At 34.9% G+C, this 22,768-nt stretch overlaps 2 protein-coding genes across 3 annotated transcripts; both read right to left on the bottom strand.

Moving 5' to 3' along the window:
* Positions 1–780: 780 nt before the first annotated feature.
* LOC120083044 (uncharacterized membrane protein At1g16860-like) lies at positions 781–13,997 on the bottom strand. Its single transcript, XM_039038554.1, has 5 exons — positions 13,506–13,997; positions 3,616–4,663; positions 2,836–2,991; positions 2,215–2,426; positions 781–1,645 (listed from the first exon to the last, which is right to left on the bottom strand). The coding sequence occupies exons 2-5, from the start codon at positions 4,507–4,509 to the stop codon at positions 1,453–1,455; spliced, it is 1,455 nt and encodes a 484-aa protein (XP_038894482.1). The 5' UTR covers positions 4,510–4,663; positions 13,506–13,997; the 3' UTR covers positions 781–1,452.
* Positions 13,998–15,652: 1,655 nt separating this feature from the next.
* On the bottom strand, positions 15,653–22,372 carry LOC120085501 (uncharacterized membrane protein At1g16860-like). Of its 2 annotated transcripts, none has more exons than XM_039041515.1 (5): positions 22,043–22,372; positions 19,878–20,824; positions 19,370–19,525; positions 18,013–18,224; positions 15,653–16,132 (listed from the first exon to the last, which is right to left on the bottom strand). In XM_039041515.1, exons 2-5 carry the CDS (start codon positions 20,766–20,768, stop codon positions 15,940–15,942), a joined length of 1,452 nt encoding a protein of 483 aa, XP_038897443.1. In that variant the 5' UTR covers positions 20,769–20,824; positions 22,043–22,372; the 3' UTR covers positions 15,653–15,939. The 2 variants fall into 2 exon arrangements, with proteins under 2 accessions (XP_038897443.1, XP_038897433.1); XM_039041505.1 differs by having other exon boundaries at positions 19,878–20,829; positions 22,043–22,371.
* Positions 22,373–22,768: the final 396 nt, after the last annotated feature.

The following is a 22,768-nucleotide window of genomic DNA, read 5'->3' as shown; positions in this document are numbered from 1 at the left end:
AACAATTAGATTGCACGAATTGATTACATATTTCATGGTAGACCCTACAACTCACAGGTAAATAACAAAAGTAATCATCTGAAATTCACTTTTTACATTACCTGAATTACCTTCTACCAGGGATAAATGTGGACATAATTACGAGAAAAAAAATCAACCAATACAATGTAAATTTTAACGTCACATTGACGTCGATTTGACTAAAATACATTGTCAATTTGGTGCTATTTTCCAGTTCGACACTCGGATTTTAGCTACACTCATATTTTCCTACTTTATTTTTTGAGCTTAATTTTATATTTAAAAGTGGTTGATATGACAAAAAACTATTTATTATTATTACTTATATTAAAGGAAAATTAAAAACTTTTATTTAATTATTCTTTTTTCTATTCTCTATATCTTCTCCTTCCTCCCCACATTCACCACCGCTGGCTTCATCTTTTATTTTTTTTTCTTATGTATTCTCTTTCCTCTCCTTTCTCCTTTCCATGGATGTGTCCGCTTACAAAAAAAATCCTCCATCGCAGTGGCAAGGATGGAGCGAAGGAAAAAGAAGAAAGAGAAATTAGATGAAGAGAAATAATAGAAAAAAGAAGATTTTATTATTTTTAATATTTTTTCATTTTAAAAGTAATAATAGCAGGTGTATTTATTCCAATAATTTTTTTTTTATATAAAAAAGCATAGCTTTCCAACTAGTTTTTTAATGTAGATATCATTTGAAAAGGTCGATGCAAGGTGAAAAAGCTGACCAGAGGATATATGTTAGTCACGGTGTGCAAACAAAGGTCTAGCTTGTCTCCTTAGAGCTCAAGGATAAAGTTGACCAATCTATAGAACAGATCCTATTCAAATAAGGTTGTGCTTTGTTGCTGGTATTGGCAACAAGATGTTCCAAAGTAAGAGATTACAATAGAAATGCTTGTTGCCCTATTAGCTCTAAAGGTAAGGGGGAAGGAAGATCGATCTTAAATAAAAGAAGACATCGGACCACTCGAATCGTGCAAGGTATAGTAGTTCGACTGAATCTCCAAGTGGGACCCCTTGTTCGGTCAACTCTATTCCATGTAGAGTGGATATACTACAATCGAAAATGTTGCCAGAATGACCTTGGATCCACGCCAACTTGGTTGTGGGAGTACACTTTCACTTTCATTCTATTTAACATAAGTCGATCTGCTTTAAACTAGTTTGAATTCTCCACAGCACCAAACCTCATTCCCTATTACAAGAAGCCTTCTCATGCCCTTTCTCTTCACACCAAAAACATGGAAAAGAAACTCTCGAAAAACTATACATCAAAACTAAAAACAACACCGCCCCATCCCTCTCAAACCATCCGCAATCTTTGTCAATTCATCAGTCCTAACCTACCTACCTACTACCTACAACCGAAGCCAAATACTAAATGAGGAAAGAAGATCTTACGTGAGTTGCGAATTCATGATGCTAAACAGGTATCACATCGTTCTTTGACGTGTCTTCACATTGCAAAACAATACCTTCAATACTAGCTGGAAAAATACACTTGCTCCATTCACAACCACTCGCGATTGGATCAGGCGGAGGGACAATCATTAGCACATTTTCGTTTCTCTGAACAACTCCCATTACACTAACCGTGCTTCCTTCCTTGATATATCTGCAGATATAACAAATATTAAAACTTGCCACATAACTGTTCTTCGATCATACATTGTACTAATTAACAGGTGCTCGTAAATTCACTAGGTACCGATGTGGACAATTTGCATTTAGCGGCAGCCTGCATATTGTGAATGATCATACGTTGGAAAATCTAATTCAAAAGGTATCTTATTGGCTAAACAATTCCCAATGTCACTAAGAAAGAACCGCATGACTAACGTTATCCAACAGAAGAGAAATTACTGATGGGATTAAAGTGTTGATTCTGGGACTACCATTTGTCCTATAGACCCTTATAATTAACTAATTTTTTAATAACCTAAATTGCAAAAAGATGTCAGACCGAAGATTTCCTTTAAAGAACTTTATTTGACACCAGCTATAGTTCTGGCTTCTTCATTTTGCCAAGTTCCAACAAATAATGAATAGAAAAGAAAACCGTCCACAAAAATATATATTTTCTCTTTTTTTGTTTTTTGAAAATATCTATTAATTTTCTTTAGCAGTAGTGAAGTATAATCTGTAGGCATGAATTTCAAAGAGCCAACAAGATAGGTACATTACCCTTCTCTTAAATGCATTAGTTGATCATCACTTGAAAGATTTCGTTCCCCTAACCACCTGACGAAGTTGGGAGATAACTCTTCCTTTACTGGATTAACATCAATAACAATTGGATCATCAACATAAGGAGTCACTCTGGCTCCATAACCAGTCTTTACCAATGCTCTTAAACCAGATTGAAAATCAGAGATGTAGAAGTCAACCACATGTCTCTGTGAATAACAGCAAAAAAATCCAGCTGTAAATGGCCTCAATAACAAAATATAACATTTAAATCAAGCACCAAAGTAGTCGAGGACATTTATAGACAACTTTAAACTGCAGATAATTTAATACCTACATGGAAACAAGGTATGTGGTGCGGCAATATTTTATGGTAATGATTCACTGTGTTTCAAATGAATTAGTGAATCATACATTTCATCGGAAAAAGAACCTTAATACTCATTTCTAAGGAAAATTATATGAAAAGGTGAACCATAATATCCCATAATTCTCAACCCCTCCCTTTCAAAACCCCAAACACACAAAAGAGAGAAAGTAGAGGAAGACAAAAATTAACTTCAAGGATAATAATATTAATCAACCATAACAATAAACTGAGTCTTCACAGTCACTCACTTCTAGTGATCTGAGCCCCCAAGTGAAACGACGATGTGTAGGATTGGCAGCTTTGGAACTCCATCCGCGGTACTCATATAAACTGGTTGATGTATATACACATCTTGGAACTTTTTGGAAGGATGACTCAAGGGGCATGTTGCCACAGGTAACCACCTTTAGAACATGACCAAAACAAATTAACAATAACCAAATAAACAAGTATAATGATATATCAGAACAAGATGAAGTGGTATTTTTTTTCATTTGAGGAACTGCGACATTTCACTTCTAAAGGAAAAAAGAAATTAGTCAACGACATACATTAGTAATCAGTCTCCAACATATTAGACAATGGGCATGGATAAGGCATCTCTGACAATTGAATGCATCAAAATATCTTTTATTTAAAAGGATACAAAACTTTTCAGAAAAAAAGTTTTGAATGCATCAGAACTATCAGAAGTTGTCAATAGCCAAAAAATTCTGAATTCCGATAGTTTTGAATGGTATCAGAACTATCAGAAGATGTCAATAGCCAAAAAGTTCTGATAGTTTTGAATGCATCAGAACTATCAGATGTCAATAGCCAAAAAGTTCTCAATGTGCACACTAAACAGTCTGACAGATTCCCTTTTTTAAATCAATATATTTAATAAATGAACTTTGGAAATAATTACCTAGACCAAATCCAGTGAAGTTGGTTCCACATATATGTAGTTATGAAAAACAGTATGTTCTACGCTAAATTTTGTGTAAATATCTAAACTGGGAAACAGAAAAGAAAAGAAACATACATACCCCAGAGACCTTCACAAATTGTCCATTCTTTGCAGTTCTAAGTTCGGAATCTGGATAGCGAGCAATGAAACCCATAATTGCTCTTCTACCCCAGTAAGTATTCCAAACGAAAAGTGTACAAACAGCAGCAAAAAGAACCACAACCACAATGAGGAGGATCGCATTATGGACGGCTCCAAGAATAAAGCCCCCAGCAATAAAACCCATCACAAATAGAAGAATTAATGACCATAATACTATCTTTGGGAAGTTCTTTGCAAATGAATAATCATCATCATGAGTAAGAGTAGTTACAGCATGACCATGAGCTGCAGAACCCTGTAATTTAATAGATCCCATTGATTCTAAAGGACCAGAAACCTTCCGTGGAGCTCCGGAAGAATTTAGAGGGCCTGAAGAAATGGGTCCTGATGTGATAAGGCCTGTAGCAGGTAGTACAGGAGGAAGAGGCCCAGAGTTTTGACGACCGGTAGGTGTTACTCCACCAGACTGTGGACCAGACAACTTTACAGGTTCCCCATGCTTGCTCAGCGGTCCAGAATTTGACTTTTTCAACGAAGCAGAACCAGAAAGGCCCTGAGAAGGTAAAGAACCTGAGGTGGTGTACATGGTACGAGCTGTAGCATTTGGCATGATAGGTCCAGAATGAGATGCAACACCTCCGAAAGATCCAGACCTCAAGGAGCCACCAGTTATAGGTCCTGACTTCTTGGACTTGGAGCCATCCACAGGGATGTCAAACATCTTCCCTAGCTCTCCTGATTTCTTGATATCTCCACCAGTATAGGGCATAGCTACAGAGCTCATCGTTGGGGTTCTCTCCTTAGGCTGCTCAGGCCTACCTGATACGTAGAGGCCATTGCTAAGCTGATGAGATGGTATTCTGGAACTCATCTTGCCTCTTCAAAATAATCCACAGGAATTAACACAACAGAAATATCAGCAGCTGATGTAATACTCAAGTCTCTCCTGAGGACCAAAATTTTTTAATCAATCTTGCTCAAAACATGAGCCAGACACAATAATGAGCCAGAGACAAAACATGCGCCTGAAAATCAAAACAAATGTCTTGAGAGTTATGATAATGAGCAACAGGTAAAGTTTATCAAGAATATGAGAACTTAAAGCATGGATGCCAAAGAACTGCATTGATGTATTTGTTCAGATAATGTATTTGGTGGGTTTCCAATAAAATTAGAATTGACTAGCTCTAAATAAATAGATGGGTAGATATTTTTATGGTCCATGAAGTTCGGGTTTAGCATCTACTTGATCTCTAAGGTTTCAAAATGAATAATTTAGTCCCCGAAATATGGACCGTTTCGACTAATGGATAATGACAAGCATTTAAGTCAATTGTGTAATGCTGAGTTGCCAATTTTATTTATTTTATTTTATTTGATAAGGTGGCTTCACCTCTCTCCCTTCTCCTTTCTTCTTCTTCTTTTTTGGCCAAGCTTGCGATCCACTGTATGAACTCCCTTAGCTTTGTCGCTGCTAATGGACTATTCCCATTTCCAAACCCCATACTCTAACGACGCATGGGGCATGTGCAAAGCACGTGTCCGTGGGATTCTCCAATCCATGAACAGAACAAAACTTAGACCACCACAGATTTAAAACCCACCACTTCTCTTCTTCCTCCTCCACCCATCCTTCACCGTTTTTTCTAACCGACACCACCATTAAACCCTATAGATTTCATTTAGATGCTTGGAAACTCCATTACGAAAATGTTGCTTAAGAATCAAACAAGCCTGCTTGAAGAAGAAGATTTCACAGTAGACCATGGAATTGGAATGATGGAAGAAGATTGAATTCATGGACAAAACCAACCTTAGACCACCACTACTCTTCACAAACTAAAACCCACCACTTCTCTTCATCCTCCTCCATCCATCCTTCACCATCGTTCGCTTTTCTTAACCCAATGCCACCATAAAATCCTGTAGATTCTGTTTAGATGCCTGGAAAATGGAAACTCCATTGTGAAATGTTGTTTAAGAATCAAACAACCAAGCTTGAAGGTGGAGATTTCACAGTACACGCAAGGATTCAACCATGGAATTGGAATGATGGAGAAAGATTCTCCAATTCATGGACGAAACAAACCTTAAACCGCCACCACTATTCACAAATTTAAAACCCGCAACTTCTCTTCTTCCTCCTCCACTCATCCTTCACCTTCGCTCTCTTTTCCCAACTCAATGCCACCATTGAACCCTTGCATAATGAGTATAGATGCCTGGAAATTCCATTGTGAAAGTGTTGCTTACGAATCAAAAAACCAAGCTTGAAGGTGGAGATTTCACAGTACATGCAAGGATTTGACCATGGAAATGGAAGGATGGAGGAAGATTACAACAACCCATTGTTAGCTTCTGTTGACCTAATAGACCTTGAAAGTCTTTGGATTTTCCTCAATTTTCATTATCTTGTTTTCATGATCATTTGAATGATTGGGGTATGAAGGTCCATATATATAATAACCATTAGAGGAAGAAAAAATTAGACAGTTTTATTGAGAGTTGTGATCAACTAAGCTGTTCCATACTTTATATTGCCTTCGCGCCATTCCTCAATTTGGAATTGAGGGACGAGCTCTTATTTTGTTCTAGATTTTGAACGAAAGAATGAAATGATTCCTTCACTCCAATAAGAAAAGGAGAAGAAAAATTTCATGATTGCGCAATGGCTACAATTATACGGGAAGATGAGAAAGGAGGAAGACAACGACAATTGCGAACTTAGTAGGAGGAAAGGAAGAAGGGAGGAAGGTGGAGAGGACAATCCGTATCACTAAACATAATATTAAATTAAAAAAATTTGCCAACTCAACACTATACACTCAACATGACACCTTATTTTCAATTAGTCAACTAACAGTTCAAGGATCATTTAGGACTATTTTTCAAACCTCAATACTAAAATATTCCCTTCAAAATCTCAAGGGACCAATAGACACCAAACTTAAACCTCATGAATCAAAAGTGTATTTTGCACTAAATAGTTTATTAAGAGAACGCAAAAGGTTTAGCCGCTTAATAATTCAGCATGTAACATTAAATTAGATTCAAACACACGTTCCTACTTGATAAGTAGAGAAATTAAGGGCATGATCATAAGATTGTCAAATGAGAAAGAAACACGAACACCTATCTACGACTACCACTAAACTTGGGGAAACATCAACATAAAGTAATTAAGATGTTAAAATGGAGTTCAACTCCAAAATATGCTAGAATGGAAATGCACTCTCCCCTCTCCTCCCGTTTCCCCGGGCCTTCCTTCCTTAACTGACTCCAGCCACCACGACAACCACTGAAAAACCTTCCCCCTACTTCTCCACTCATTCCATCCTCATTGACCACAAGATCTATTCAATTATTCAAGACAACGCAACCAAAGGACAACAAGCGAGAATTATTAAACGGGGCTTTCTACTTCACAATGCCTTTGCTTATCATGGGGAGCTCCTAAATGGCTTGCGTTTTCCTACAACGCTCTCTCCAAAGACCCGTGCAACTTCAAGTTTTTCAGGAAACTTATTGATGATGGTGCCACCTTATGGTTGAAGAAGCATAACAATAAAAATGGTTTCTTCACTAAAATTGCTTGACTTTACAATTCTAGATGTCGAACAAAGCTTTTCATCCCTTCTAAGGAAAATAAACAAGGTTGGTTCTCTTTCTAGTAAACTAAGTCAACGGAATAAGGATCTTGGAGAATCCTCCCACAAATCTCCTGTAGTGTATAACTAGTTAAACAAAGAAAACATTGATTTCTCAAACATCAGTGGGTCATGACCAACATATACAATGACGACTTCAACTTTGCTTGGATCTATAGAAATTTCCTTTTTGCAACCAATTGCCATAAAATGGTGCAATTGAGATTTATTGAACCAAAAACTCACCCTTCTTAAACTTTGCACAAGTCTCTAGACTTATTCTCAATATCCCACAAAGTATGCCTCAAAATGTAATCCTAGTATAGATCTTACACTTGGAGTTTCTAAATTGAATCACATGTAGGATTTTTTTTACAATGATGGTATAGGCAAAATGCAAATAAACTAAAATATCTTTAAGTAAATGACTTTTCCTCTCAACTCCACAACTTACTTTTTCTATTTTAAGTTTACAACCCCTTTCTTCCCTCGAGCTATTTTGGCTCTCATCAATATCACATCACCAAGTTAATGTAGTTCAATGAGGGACCCTCATATTGAACTTCATCTTTACCCTTTCCCAATCTTTTGGGCTTAGCACAAGAAACCAAGTTATCTCACTTAGTCCACCAAAACATAAACTTAGCAAAGGTAATTTTTTTTAATAGGATATAAAACTTTTTATTAAAAAAAATGAAAAGAAACTAGAGCTAAGATACAAGAACAAGACAGTGGGAAAAAAATTCAATCGGAAATAAAGTTTCAAAAAGGCCAAAAACATAACAAAACAATAGGCCCTAATAAGGACAAAAGGATAACAAATCAAAAACAAGGAAAAATAAAAGTATCCCCCAACTTTGAGAAATATCTTGAAGAGTCGCCAAAGAGCTTTGACAGAGAACACCAAGTTGAAGCTTTATTATGGGCTAAATCAGACTGATCAAAATGAGATGAAGAAGAATTCTGAAAAATTCTCTAATTTCTCTCCTGACATGATTCTGAAAGAAGTGCTTTAACTACATTAGTCCAAAGGAGATTAGCCAATGGAGCCAGCCTAATTTCAACAAGAATTTGAAGGACATTATCCTTTAAAATATTTGAGAAGACTCATTGAATGTTTCTTTTTTTAAAAAAATGAAACAAGACCTTTCATTGATATAATGAGAAGATCCATTAAATGTTGAAAATATGAAAATGCTTAAACCAGCATGAAGGACCATAAGAGCACTCAAAAAATAAATGATTGAGAGACTCCCCGCCATATAACATAAGAAACACATGGAAGGATGTAAGCACTGGTAAGCAGACTTTCATTGTAAGATTTCGGTCATATTCAAACTACCATTGAGAATAATCCAAATCAGAATATTACTTTTCTTGGGACTTTTAGACTTCCATTGAAAAATTCAAAAACCTTGTCAATGATTTTACTCAGAACTTTCCAGAGGAATCAATGGACCATTTTCAAGAATCATCATATATAGTAACTCTAAGCATTGATGTGAGTTGAACTAAATTCTAGAATTCAACGATCTCTTCTTCCTTTAATGAATGCCAAAAAGAAATGGAAGGCCGAGGAAGAGGCAAAACATAATCAACTTGAATTGGGAGAGTTGTTTGAAATCTTAGTGAAAGATGGATTTGTTATCTCACGTTTTCTTTTTGTGAAAAAAAAAATACCGCTTGAAGTGAAGGGATTCTTCAAATAACAAGGAGTTGGGTCAACTAGTCAATGTTTTAAAAGGCGACCTTGAACTTTTTCCTCTTCAGAAGGCAAGGCGTAAGCCTCAAATAGTGAATTAAAAACATTTGACAATACCTAAATTGGTATGAACAAGTACGGCTAAATATGATAGTCATATAAAAGTGTATAAAGAAACTTCACCTCACAATTTTCACTTAATAAAAAATTCTAAAAGAACATTTTCATCATCACTACTACTGCTATTATCATCAATAGGATTGATTTATATTATAAATGTTTTGCCCCTGCATTCTTAAGGTCATAACAGTAAAGATGGTCTTAGTTCAAATTGTCAAAACTCAAACCTTAATATTTTTTAAGCATTAGGTGAATCACTATTATTTTTCTAAGCACCAGGCAAGGCATAGAGATTTTAAGCCACAGGGCGTTTCACAAAGGCGCAAGTCTTCGAGGCTAAAACTTAGAGCCTTGCCTCAAGGCGAGCCTCAAGGCATAAGCCTCAATAGCTTTTTAAAACATTTTTCAATCAAATGATATTGAGCATGTTTCCCATCTCTTCTCATGAAACAAGTGATTTATTTCTTTGCAAAATCATGCTCAATTTCATATGTGGCAATTCCGCCAATGGATATTAATCATTTGAAAGTTTTATTCAAGAGAGATCATCTTCAATACAATATCTTGAAACATTTGACATAAAAAAAAACAAACTTTAGTCTCTTTATGATCCTCTTCCTAAAGTGTACCCATTTAATTCAACCTCATGCTCAAGCATGTGCTTAATATCGGTAGAGCTTTCTTTTTAGCACCAACACTATCATTGTTCACAACCAAAAGTTGAACATCAATACTCAACACTATTGATGATGCTCAATTACCTTGAATCCTCTTGAATCTAATGAAACCAAATCAAATTTGTGGAATGAATGATGCCATTAACAATTTGAAACAATTCTGATAAGTTGATCTAATCCTCAATTAACTCAAAGCACCAACTTAATAGACTTAGACTTCTTGCCTTGTCCAACTAACTTGACAAAAAGTATCTTCATAAACCAGGAGTTTCATTACTCATTTTCAAACCTTTTCAACCAAACAAATAATCAAGGTCCTTTTCTTGAAATATGACGCTTATGAAACTCTCTTTTCCTATATACAAAATAACTTCTTGTAACCATCAAAATACTGATTCTTAGTCCCAAAATTTTTTACTTAGTTCCAGGAATTTCAATCTCTTCAATTCCTTCAATTTTTCCTTCAAAATGAGTGGTGAAAGTTTTCTTATTCTGACCACAAATTAAGCACACTGTGTTTAGGAATGCCACCATGAATTCTTTTCCATCAAGAACACATAGATATAGAATTTCATTCCACTTTGTGCTAGAAAGCATTCCTACAAGTAATTCTTATTAACTTCTCTTGTCAACACTTTAGTACCAAATATATCTTAAGACAAAAAGATACCAAACCTCTTTCCATAAGAAATCTTTATATTAACACCTTTAGAAAGATTTCAAACCAAGCACTTACTAGAAAAGACAGCATGGCTTAATTATGATTGAAGGGTATACCACAGAATGTGTTACTTAGAAAGATATCAATGTCCTTTTGCATTTTCTTTTCTTTTCTTTCCTTTTCTTTCTTTTTTTTTTTAATAGGAAACAGAGTTCATTGATGTATGAAATTTTCAAAAAAAGGCTTGGTCAAAAGGGAAGAAAGGGTGTGTGAATTAGAGAAAGAAGTACATTTGCACCAAGTCATAGCATGAAAGATAATAAGATCAAAATAGCTATTTCCCTTGTTAGTGAAGAGGCGTTTGTTCTCTCATTCCATGTAATCCATAAGAAAGCACAAATTAGATGTATCCACATAATTTTCTTTTGCTTGGTGAAAGGATGACCGATGAGAGTGAATGTGAGGAAACCGATAGTGTCATTTGGGAGGGCAGTGAGCCAACCAAGTGAAAGTAAGAGTTCCTTCCAAAATCTCACCGCGAAATGGCCATGTATGAAGAGGTGGCTAGATGTATCAGGACCAGACTTACAAATATGATAGCAACAAGGAGAGATGGCCATGTAGGGAGAGCGGTATTGATGGCATTGTGACTAACTTCCCAGACGAAGAATTTGATCTTTTTAGGGTAGAGTCCTTCCATTTAGCATCATGGAAGGGGTGGACCAACGAACTCAAATCTATCCCCAGATCATTAGATAGAGATTTAATGGAGAAAGTTCCCTTCGCATCAGGCTCCCATATCCATTTATACTTGTTAGAGGATGGGTGAACACCATGTAGGCAAATAATAAGATCAAGTCAATCATCAATCTCATCATCCTTCATATTTCTTCTATAGTGAAGACCATCCCTGTCTGGATTCCAAAGATCAAATGCGGTATAATTTGGGAGCCTGATGCGAAGGGAAATCATATCCATGTATACTTGTTAGAGGATGGGTGAACACCATGTAGGCAAATCATAAGATCAAGTCAATCATCATCAATCTCATCATCCTTCATATTTCTTCTATAGTGAAGACCATCCCTATCCGGATTCCACAGATCAAAGATGGATGACCCTTTTTGTGTAGAAATGCGGTATAATTTGGGATAAGCATCTTTGAGAGATGTTCTGATCCATCTGTCACACCAAAAAAGAGGTATTCTTCCTGTTGCCCACTTGAATTTTGACTTTTCCTTTGATAAGATGCATGTGTTCCATAATGTCTCTCCATGTCCTTTTGCATTTTCCAAACTTATATTATGGTATAAGTTAACCTTATGTTACCAGACTCTACATAACCTTATAACCATTGCTTTGATACCATCTATAACAGCCCATATGTCCCAATACAACTATTAAACAAAAAAATGCAAACAATAACCATTATAAACTTTTACAACTTACACAATTCAGTAGAAGCAGCTTATTAAAAACAATTTCTAAGTCAAACTATCAGATCCTAAGATAAACATCCTTTGATGTTTTGTCTCAAAACGTCAAACTTCACTTTTTCAGAACTATCACTTGATCCTTCATCTAAAAACATTTTGGAAAAGCAAAAATGAGTACAAAAGTACTCAATAAGCAATTCCCATATCAAGCTTTGAAATTCATTTTCTTTCAAAACTTGCGTAAACAAAAATACAAATCATTGAAAAAACTTTCAACTAAAACTTTTCAACGAGATTCTTTCACAATCAAAATCTTTCAAACAAATAAGCTTTCAGAAACTACAAGTTTTAAGCTAATAACTTTAAAATAGTCTTGCAATAAACTAAAACCTCTCATACTTTTAACAAAAACATAACCTTCAATTGGTCCATACTTTCAATCAAACAGAACTATTAATCGATACTTTCATTTAACAGAGCTTTCAATAAATCCATTCAATAGAGCTTTCAATCAATCAATACTTTCAGTTGCAGAATATGAAAGAAGATGCATAGTTGAAGTAGCACAACATATGTGGTTACTTGTCAATAACACCGGTCATTCGTTCATTTATAAGAGATGTTGATTAGCAATCAACCAAAGCAGAAGTTAATTACTTATGTGTGGAGGCCATATGAGTATAACACACAAATGAATCTTCATTTCAATGGAATGCCAAACCACAAATAAGTGCCTTCCAACAAATAAGTTTCAAACATATCATATAGCCTTAATTCCACATTTGGCTACTACAATAAACATAAAATCCCAAAACAAAATTGGCTTATCCAACCCTTATCGAATTAGTCAAAATTCTTACATAAACATTTGGACAAAACTTACAATTTCAAAAAGCAATTTCAGCATAAGAATTCATCAAATCAAACCATTTGAACTCTTCGATAATTATCAGAAGTAACAAAACTAAAATAGAAACACTCTCAATTTGAAATAAGTTGAACTACTTCCAACTATCATTCAAAACATTCGAATACTTTCATTTGACAAAATCAACCAAACATATATAAAACACTTTACGTCGATCCTTAAATCATATAAAACATATTTTCAAACATTTATCATATCACGATAGTCAAAACATATCTTTATCAAACTATATATTTTGGAAGAGATGTGGAAACTAGATACCTTGATCAACAATCCTACAATCCTACAATTCTCAATCCAAAATCAACTTCCTAGAACAAATATCAAGTTACTAAAAGCTTAAACAATAAAGATACATTTAGGTGTTAGAACTCGGTTCAAAAACCTTAATCAACGATGAGTGACTATATAGAGAGAATAGCCTTACCCAAAATCAACAAGAAAAAGATCATAGACCTTAATCATTCAGTTCGAGTTAGTCTAAAACGACAAACAGCAAGCCTTCACAGGTTAAAAACTGATGAAACACACTCTAATCGAGTCCAGAACAGTTCAAGACATGCTAATACATATAGAACCTGAATCAAATACTTCAAAACTGACCCAAACACAACAATGGATGAGTTTCAAGAGTTCAGCATAACATTCGAACACTTAAATCCAATTTGAAAAGGAAATTAAAGAAACGGTTCTTACCGAATCTTACAAAAAGTCCCCGAACCTAGCTGGTTGGTGTTTGAAAATGACCGAACTTGCAGATCTGGACCTTAAACGTTATAGGTACACTAATTTAAAGCTAATCGGACTGTAGAGAGCAGTCGAAAGCTTGCCCCCAAGCCAAAAACGCCGCTGCAAAACACAGTCGTCAGAAACGTGTTGAACAGCTGCTGTACGCGCGGGAATTATCGAACGAAGAAGAGACACAGCCGCTCGAAGTGGCGATCACGTCACTAGTCAGATTCGTGGATGAATGTAGAACGTCTTCGACGACAGAGCTGGGCGTTCGCGTGGGTGTCTGCTCGCGTCAATCGCCGGAGGTACGTGGTCGTCGACATTGGTTCGTAGAGTCACCGGAGAAGGAGAACTGAGCTCACAAGGTGGGGGCGCTGGCGGCTATGAGGAAGAGGGAGAGGAAGAAGATCGGCTAGGGCTTTTCTTTTTTTTTTTTTTTTCTTCCTTTTTCCTATTTATGACCTCATAAATAGGTTACTTTCAATTTTCAATTTTCATCTTTCTCGAAATTCAAACATTTTAACTAAAGTTTTTCATTAAAAAATCATAATGACATGGGAGAATTTTGAGGGAACTTTTCATTTTACGTCGATTGTATCAATTCACTCATTATTTAACACGTTATTTATTAATATTACATCTAAAAGTCATTCATGTATTCAATTTTTACAAGTGTAAATTTTTTCAAATATGAATTAATAAATGAACTATTATAATACATGAATAATTGTAATAAAATCTTTATTGGTAGTTTAAATTGATTTGCTTACAAAAGTCCAAAAATTTAATTGATAAAATTATAAGTTTGTGAAAGTTTAAAGTTTTAATGGATAAAATTATAAATCCCACATAATCTTACAAAAATTCAAGATTTAAATTGAAATAATTATTAGTTCAGGTTTAGAGTGTGTAAAGTGATATTTCTCTATAATATTTTTTCCAAGGTTTTTAACATCCACATATTACAGATTGTTCCACTTCATCTCTATTTATCAAATTTTTTTCATTGTAGAGGAGTGGGAAGACTCGTACCTTCTAGCTTTTAGTTGAAGTTAAGTTTTAACCAATTGAGTTACAGCTTTTAGTTGAAGTTAAGTTTTAACTAATTGAGTTCCTCAATCTATTAAATTATCCCTTCATTTTTTTTTAACCTTTTTTCCCTTTTTTTTTTCCTTCAATATTTGTCCTCGAGATTAGGAAGATGAATAGTTCAAGGATGAATAGCTCATTCAATTAGTAGTCCTATACTTGCTTTCTATATTATTTTCAACGATAAAAATTAAACGAATTTAACAATGATGTGTTTTTTCGACTTCATTATTTTCTTTATTATCATTTTTTATTCTATGTAATCCTACCAAATTAATGATGGAAATAAATAAACTAAAGAAAAAGAAAATAACATGATCAATAATGTAGTGTCAAAATGTCAACATGATATCATACAATTAAATCAGGTTAACAAAAAATTTTAAATCAACTTCAACCTAGCTCAATTGACTATTCTCAATCAAAATGTTATATATTCAAATACCAACCACGTGAAATTGAACTAAAGAAAAAAAAGGGTTTTTGAATTATTTCAAATGCTACCCATATTTTTGTCAATGGAAGTATGAGAAAGTTGATTAAAAGAAAATAGTATAATGAAGAGGAAAGCAATGATTTCCCCAACACAGATAAATTATGATCCTTATTTATTTTTTATTATTTTATTATTTTATTATTTTATTATTATTATTATTATTATTACTATTATTATTATTATTATTATTATTATTATNATTTACTTTGATATGTGATGGTGCCTTGGTAAACCCAATCGAGGATAATTCTATCCCTTTAATATAGACCGCTTTTGGTTTCTTCAACTGAACGATTGATTTAACAACACCCTTCCTTCCACTGTATGTACCGCACAGATTCAACAAAGCTATGCTCTATACTTTCCATTTCTCAATATTCTCTCGATCATTCTTCATATCCTGCTAGTAGTTTCTAACTTTGCAAACACGTAAAAGTCAGCACAGTACCAAACACAACATTTTCCAATGAGAATAGCAGAAAAATCCTTAGCAGGACTTGCAAAATAGAAGGAAAAACACCATATCTGACACCAAAAATACTTGCATTACTTCACATAATTCTACCAGTCAGCTCAAGATTTAATGTTTTTCTTTTCCATATCATACCAAAACAAACCCAACAATATAATTTCAAGCTCTAAAAAGATATAAAGGGAATATGAATACAAACTATACATCAAGCCAGGAGAAGAGAAGTGGGGAGCAGAAAAAATGCCTTATGTCTTCTTTGGTTGTCCAGTGGATGCACCATGACCATCAAAATATCGTTCAAAAAACCGTAATACCTCAACAAGTTTCTTACGCACATATAACTACACAGGGATGACATCGATTTTTGATGAGTCCTCGCATCTGAGGACGATACCATCAAGGCTAGCTGGAAAAATGAATTTGCCCCACTGGCATCCTGTGGTTAATGGTTCGGACGGGGGGACGATCATAAGTACGTTGTCATTTCTCTGAACAACTCCCATCACACTAACCGTGCTACCCTCCTTTATGTACCTGCATTTGATTTTACAGTAACACACTCACTAAATAATCAATATCATTTCACAAAAATACTTGAAACTATCAAACTGGAACTTAATTTTCCTATTCTATCATCGAATGGACCTTATAATCTGTTAGTGAATGCCATGTACAGGAGATGTGAAACTAGTCAGCAATACTCATTTCTGATTTCCACATCAATAGTTATTGGAACAATGCTTACTTATTAATAACTACGACCCCGTTTGATAACCATTTTGTTTTTTATTTTCTGCTTTAGAAAATTGTGCTTGTTTCCACACCATTCTTTTAGTAAGTTTTTCACCTTTATTAACACATTTGAATTCTACGTTTTTTAAATTAAAAAATGATTTAAAAAAAATAGAAAACCCTTAAAAAAGCAGTTTTTTTCTTTCTAAATTTGGTGGTTTTCTAAAACATGCTTAAAAAATAGATAGTAAAGCAAGAAAATTATGTTGTAAGCTTAATTTTCAAAACAAGAAAAACAAATACAACATGGTTATTGGACGGCCTGGATGTTCCAATCACTGACAATTCATCTAAAGTTCAGAAAATACCATCAATGTTTAAGACATTTGCTGGTTAGGGTGTTTAACAATCCTCTAATAATCTACAAAGGATGAATAAGGTTTGAGAAAGTGAAGTGAAATGAAGGCAACAGTTTTTCTCCCTGGGCAAGCCTCAGGTTCAAAATAAATTTATTTAGTTAAAATATCATTTTAGTCCCTGTATTTTGAGGTTTGTTCAAAGTTAGTCCCTGTATTTTAAAAAAATCTTAAATTTAGTCTAATTGGTTGTTTACTGTTGATTTTGTAAAAGAACTATTTGTCACTTATTAGCATTCACCTAAAGTTTGATAACAAATTCACACATTATATTTCCTTGCATGAAAAATATTGTTATTATTTAGCCAATTGCGATAAAAATTAAATTTGAGAGATTAAATTTAAGTTTTATTAAAAGTGGGAGGACTAAAATTAGACAGTTGAAAGTAATAGGGACTGAAATTGAACAAACCTCAAAATATAGGGACCAAAATGGTATTTTAACCAATTTATTTTAAGTGAGTGGAATAAGAAGCTAAAGTAATGGGTTGACAGGAGCATGAGACAATATCTCTGTGATTCAAAGAGGAAAGAGCCAAAGTGGGTGTTGAATATTATTGCCAGCTATTAGAATTGTTGGACTGACCAGCTGATGTTGGGAAAACTCTTTTAGCAGGGGGATGATGTAATAATTGGGTGAAGCAAAACTGAGTCAGCCAGTTGATGCTGATGCAATATATCTCAGTTGGAATAGAAACAAGAGATAGAGGAACAGCAAGGGGCAAACTTATAGAAGAGAACAAAAACAAACTATTGAACTACGGTGGTAGGGAAAGAAAAAAGCAGGGCATAACCATGAGTTTACTGAACTCAGGCAATTCAGGGAGTCTACATGTAATTTTCCTCTTTGAAAATCAAATATTGGGTAAAAACTAAGATCCCATTTGGTAACCATTTCGTTTTTTGTTTTTTATTTTTGAAAATTAAGCCTGTTTTCACCTAATTTCTTAGATTACAATGATATACATCTTTCTTAACTACAATGGTTGAATTCTTAGCCAAATTTAAAAAACAAGAACAAAATTTTAAAAGCTACCTTTTTTTTTTTTTTCAAAATTTGACTTGGTTTTTTAAACCATTGGTAAGAAGTAGATAACAAAGGAAGAAAATTGGAAATGGAAATAGTATCTATCGGCTTAATTTTCGAAACCAAAAACCAAATGGTTACCAGACAGGGCCTAAATGAATTGAATAAAATTCATAATATAGAAGTATTTAGTAACATCAGAGACGTCGAATTGTAAGAGAAGAAAAAAAGTAGTTTACCCTTCTTTTAATCGCATTACACGATCATCACTTGAAAGATTCCTCCTTCCTAGCCATCGAACAAACTCTGGCGATAAGTCTTTGTTTGATGGATTAACATCAACAACAAAAGAGTCATCAACATATGGGGTCACCCTAGCACCATAGCCTGTCTTAACCAATGCTCTCAATCCGGACTGGAAATCAGAGATGTAAAAGTCGACCACGTGTCTCTATGGAAGAAAAACATGAGCACAAAATAAATTTATTGATATTGATCTTGGAGTTCAATTATAGAACAGATTTACAAAATTAGGATATTATCATTCATAATAATTATAGTATGTGTAAAATTAGCTTGGATCATGTCCTGGGTGTTAATGTCCCCTTGCAGGAGCTCCCAAAGAAAGATTTTCACCTTTCCAGGGTTTTCTTGTCTTTCCTAATTAATCAGATAAAACTGCCTTCCTGCTAACCTTCCCAAAAAAGATCGTTCCAAGTCTTTCCAAGATGGAAATACAGTTTGAGAAGGAGAGAGTGTAATTATCAACCAAATCATTGATCAATCATTTACATACCAAGAAAACAGATCCAAAATAACATCTGAAATGTAGGGAGAAATACATTTCTCACACTAAGATTTAATAAATGTGTTAAAAGAGTATGTCCTCATATCAAGGCAAGTCAGTACTGCCGTGCTCCAGAAAAGCAAAATCCAATCATGGCAGGAATTCCTTAACTTGCCATTGCCATAATCCTCCATGGAGATTTTATGAAGACTCCCTTGCTCTAATCATCCGTACCTTCCTCCTCAGTTACAAGCCCATAACATAATTGAATCTGCTGCACTTTTATTTGTCTAGATCAAAATCAGATTCTCATTAAAGGAAAAGGGAAAAGAGTACTTGTCCTTGTCCTTTGTTTTCTTATTCTAAATCTAAGCAATTGGAGCCTCAGTTTGTTCTGATTTTACGGCTCTCTTTTGTATGGCCCTTACTTGTGTGACTTACTTCAGCTGGATGAAAGTTGATTTTCCATCAAATAAACTAGTTAAAGAAAAACATGTGTTACAACTTGCAGTTTTACCCCACGTGGATTTGATAATTCCAAAAGACTGGTTCTGATTGATTTTTAACACCTTCAATTGGAATATTTGAAAACCGGATTCATCAGCCATGGATCATCAGAATTTCAAAGTCCAAATCATCTTAAAAGCCCCACCACCAATGTGTGTATGATTGTGCATTGTAAGCAGTATTAACTATCCTCAATATATTTTAGAATCTCGCCAAAAAGAAATATAAAACACCCTACAATTTTTTTACTTGATCACAACAAAGGACTAGCATTATATGAAATCAAGTAGTGGGCATATTACCTCTGATGATCTCAGTCCCCATGTAAATCGGCGATGTCCAGGATTGGCTGGTTTTGAACCCCACCCTCGATACTCGTATAGACTTGTGGATGTATAGACGCATCTAGGAACCTTACGGAAGGATGACTCAAGAGGCACATTGCCACATGTAACAACCTGCAGAGTTTAAGAAGTACTGTGACTTCAATAAGGAATTCCCTCTTGCAAAGTTTAAAAAACTTATCATAAAATAAAATATGAAGAAAAAGAAAAAAGAAAAAACAGATTAACCTTGGAAGTTCAAGTAATATTTATAATAGACTGTCACCCAAAATTCACATCTCAACGGGAAGTACGCCTACTTCATAGTTTACTGACCATATTTATTGATAGTTAAATTAATTAAAAGCAAGAAAAATACTTAAATGCATTTCATTTCATTCAATGTCTTAGGAAATAGCTGTTGCTATCAAGAATAGTAATTAGCAATTATCACCACTATAAAAACACACTTAGTTAGGCTACATACCCCAGAAACTTTGACATATTGCCCATTTTTTGCAGTTCGGAGTTCAGCATCTGGATACTGAGAAATGAAACCAATAAGAGCTCTCTTTCCATAACAGCTGTTCCAAGTAAATATTGCAGCAACTACTCCAAAGAGTAGAACAATAACAATGAGAAGAACAGGATTGTGGACTGCAGCAAGAATAAAACTACCAGCAATGAGCCCCATGACAAATATGAGAATAACAGACCACAATATTAATTTTGGGAAGCTCTTTCCAAAAGAATATTCATCATCTGGGCTAAGGGTAGTCACTGCGGGATTTTGTGCTATTGAAGGGCCATTTATTTTCATCGAACCCATTGATTCCAAAGGACCAGACGTTTTTTTAGGTGCCCCAGATGAGTTCAATGGACCAGAAGAAATGGGGCCAGATGTGATGAGTCCAGTAGCAGGAAGAACTGGAGGAATAGGTCCAGAATTTTGGCGTGTCACTCCACCAGATTGAGGGCCAGATACCTTCTTTACAGGCTCTCCATGTTTGTTTAGTGGCCCAGAAGTGGACTTCTTGAATGAGGTTGAACTAGTCATCATGCCAGAAGAAATAGGACCAGAGGTGGTATAACCCGCCCGAGGAGCTGCATTTGGCATGATGGGTCCTGAATGAGTCGCAGCCCCTCCAAAGGATCCAGTCCTTGTAGGAGCAACATTGAGAGGCCCAGATTTCCTAGACTTAGAGCCCTCCATAGGAATATCAAACATCTTTCCCAGTTCTCCAGACTTCTTAATATCGCCACCGGTATAGGGCATTGCCACTGAACTCATCGTTGGAGCCTTTTCCTTGTGTTGCTCTGGCCTCCCCGAGACAAAGAGGCCATTGCTGAGTTGATGAGATGGGAATCTGGAACCCATCAATTAGTTCAAAGAAACTCAGGTGGACCAAAGCAAAATGTCAAACTAGAAGTCCGCTGTCCTACAAGAATAAACCAATAGCATAAGAGAGAGAGAGAGAAGACTAGGAGAACCATTTCAATTTACAAAAAGCAAAGCAGGGAGCCATAAATGCCATAAGCAGGTGGAATTCCAACATGCGAGAGAAGTTCAATTCATTAGGATTACCAGAATAATGGTGCATAAACTATTTACCCATATTTTTTTCAAAAATAAAGTAAAATAGAATTGTACAAACTCCAATATTTATAGATGTGTTATACATGCTAGATAAAATAAAAAGTATATAACCATTGGTGAAACGCTCCAAAATTCTATTTCAGCAGTGATAACAACAGAAAGAAGGATTTTTCTAAACATTTTTCTTCTAACAATGAAAGCAACAAAAAGAAAGTTTTCTACATCACAAAAACAAAACAGAAAGGGACACTTTAGATGATTATCGTTTTACCCAATTCTTCAGAGTGAATGAGTCAATATGATAGTCTCTGGCAATAAATTGCTCCAATCCAAGGCAAGCATGGTACGTACATCAAGAATTGGGGGGGTGGAATTACAACTAAGAATTAAGTACTAGATAAAGACTGTGAATTGCTAGGAGATCTAGTTATCACTTGTTTGAACTTTTTACACCCGAAAAGAAAAGTTTGTAGCAGGACTTGAGTAGTTGAAAAAGTCCAGGGATAAAAGAAAACTCAGCTTCAAATACATTCTCCTGGATCGAGTGAGGAAAAAATTCATCTCTCATGAGGTTATTCACAGTGAAGGCAGATTTCTAAAATTACAAATTTTCTTTACTGAACATCTTCCATAATGACAACTCTCCGACGACTTCAAATCTAAAAGTGTAAGGAGGTAGCAGATCCATAGCTCAAAGAGAAAATCCAAAAAAAAGGAATGAAATAAAGACAGACCACATTTTGTCAAATTGAAGAAATCCAGAGAGTTCGAATCAAAGAAACGCAGTAAAACCAAGGTATCCAACTGTACAGGAATGTGAAAATGGTGGATTCCATAGCGGATGGCAATTGAACAGAAAATTCAAAAGTAACCCTTTTCAGGATAAACCCATTTACAGTCAGAACTCAACTCAAAACGATAAAAATCGAAAACCCAGATCAGAAAATCGTCAGGTAGTGGTATGAAAGTGATGGGAAATGGGAAAGATCTAAAAAGAGAAGCAGAAATAGGAATGCGGATAAGGGGTGGATGATTGATTAAGAGTAGAAAGTTACCTGTAAGGCTTGAGACAGAGAAGTGAGTGAGTGAATCAAAGGTATCGGTGGAAGTAATGGCGCTACTGATTCAGCTGGGAAGACGAGACTGAGATCCCAATTCCATAGCAGAGGGTCATCTCTCTCTATCTTTCTCTCTGTGCGTGAGTTTGAGTTTTGAGTGTGTATAAAAAGAATTTCTCTCTCTTCAAAGAGCCGCAACAACTGGTAGGTTGTCTGGCCCGGCAAAAACCACCAAACGGAGTATAAAGGTCAAGCAAAACAACAATCCCATTTAACTATTCACCTGGGAGGAGACATCCCACCTCTCTCACTCTCTCTCTCTCTCCCCTCAATTTTCAGTTTATTTTTATTTTGTCCATGGTTAATTTTGTGATCTTTTTTAGTACAACAATCTACTATTTTGGAGATGGAATCTTTTTCCAGAATTTGTTTCGTCTACCGATTTCATAAATTGTATTAAATAACTAAATTTTATGAATCTCTTCCACATGTTCACTATTAAAAATTACACATTAATCGATTAATTTCATCTCTCTCTTACACACTCTTTTCCTATAATATTTTTCACCTACAAACTACATAATTTTGTACCTTAATATATACTTTCTAACTCCAACATTATAACTCCAGACTTCAAAACTTAACCTAACGCTCTAAACAATATCTTGTAGAGAAATGTTATGTCAATTATAATTGACCTAAACTTATTTACCGTTAATTTTT

Source organism: Benincasa hispida, chromosome 1, assembly GCF_009727055.1.
Source record: "Benincasa hispida cultivar B227 chromosome 1, ASM972705v1, whole genome shotgun sequence".
NCBI classification, from domain to species: domain Eukaryota; kingdom Viridiplantae; phylum Streptophyta; class Magnoliopsida; order Cucurbitales; family Cucurbitaceae; genus Benincasa; species Benincasa hispida.
This window is presented reverse-complemented; position numbering and strand designations above follow the sequence as displayed.

Coding starts and splice junctions, on each gene's coding strand:
- LOC120083044 (XM_039038554.1), bottom strand. CDS start 4,509: ATGAGTTCCAGAATACCATCTCATCAGCTTAGCAATGGCCTCTACGTA. Junction 2,992..3,615: donor AATTTGTGAAGGTCTCTGGG/GTATGTATGTTT, acceptor CATGTTCTAAAG/GTGGTTACCTGTGGCAACAT. Junction 1,646..2,214: donor CTAATGCATTTAAGAGAAGG/GTAATGTACCTA, acceptor TTATATCTGCAG/ATATATCAAGGAAGGAAGCA.
- LOC120085501 (XM_039041515.1), bottom strand. CDS start 20,768: ATGGGTTCCAGATTCCCATCTCATCAACTCAGCAATGGCCTCTTTGTC. Junction 19,526..19,877: donor AATATGTCAAAGTTTCTGGG/GTATGTAGCCTA, acceptor TAAACTCTGCAG/GTTGTTACATGTGGCAATGT. Junction 18,225..19,369: donor GGGGACTGAGATCATCAGAG/GTAATATGCCCA, acceptor TTTCTTCCATAG/AGACACGTGGTCGACTTTTA.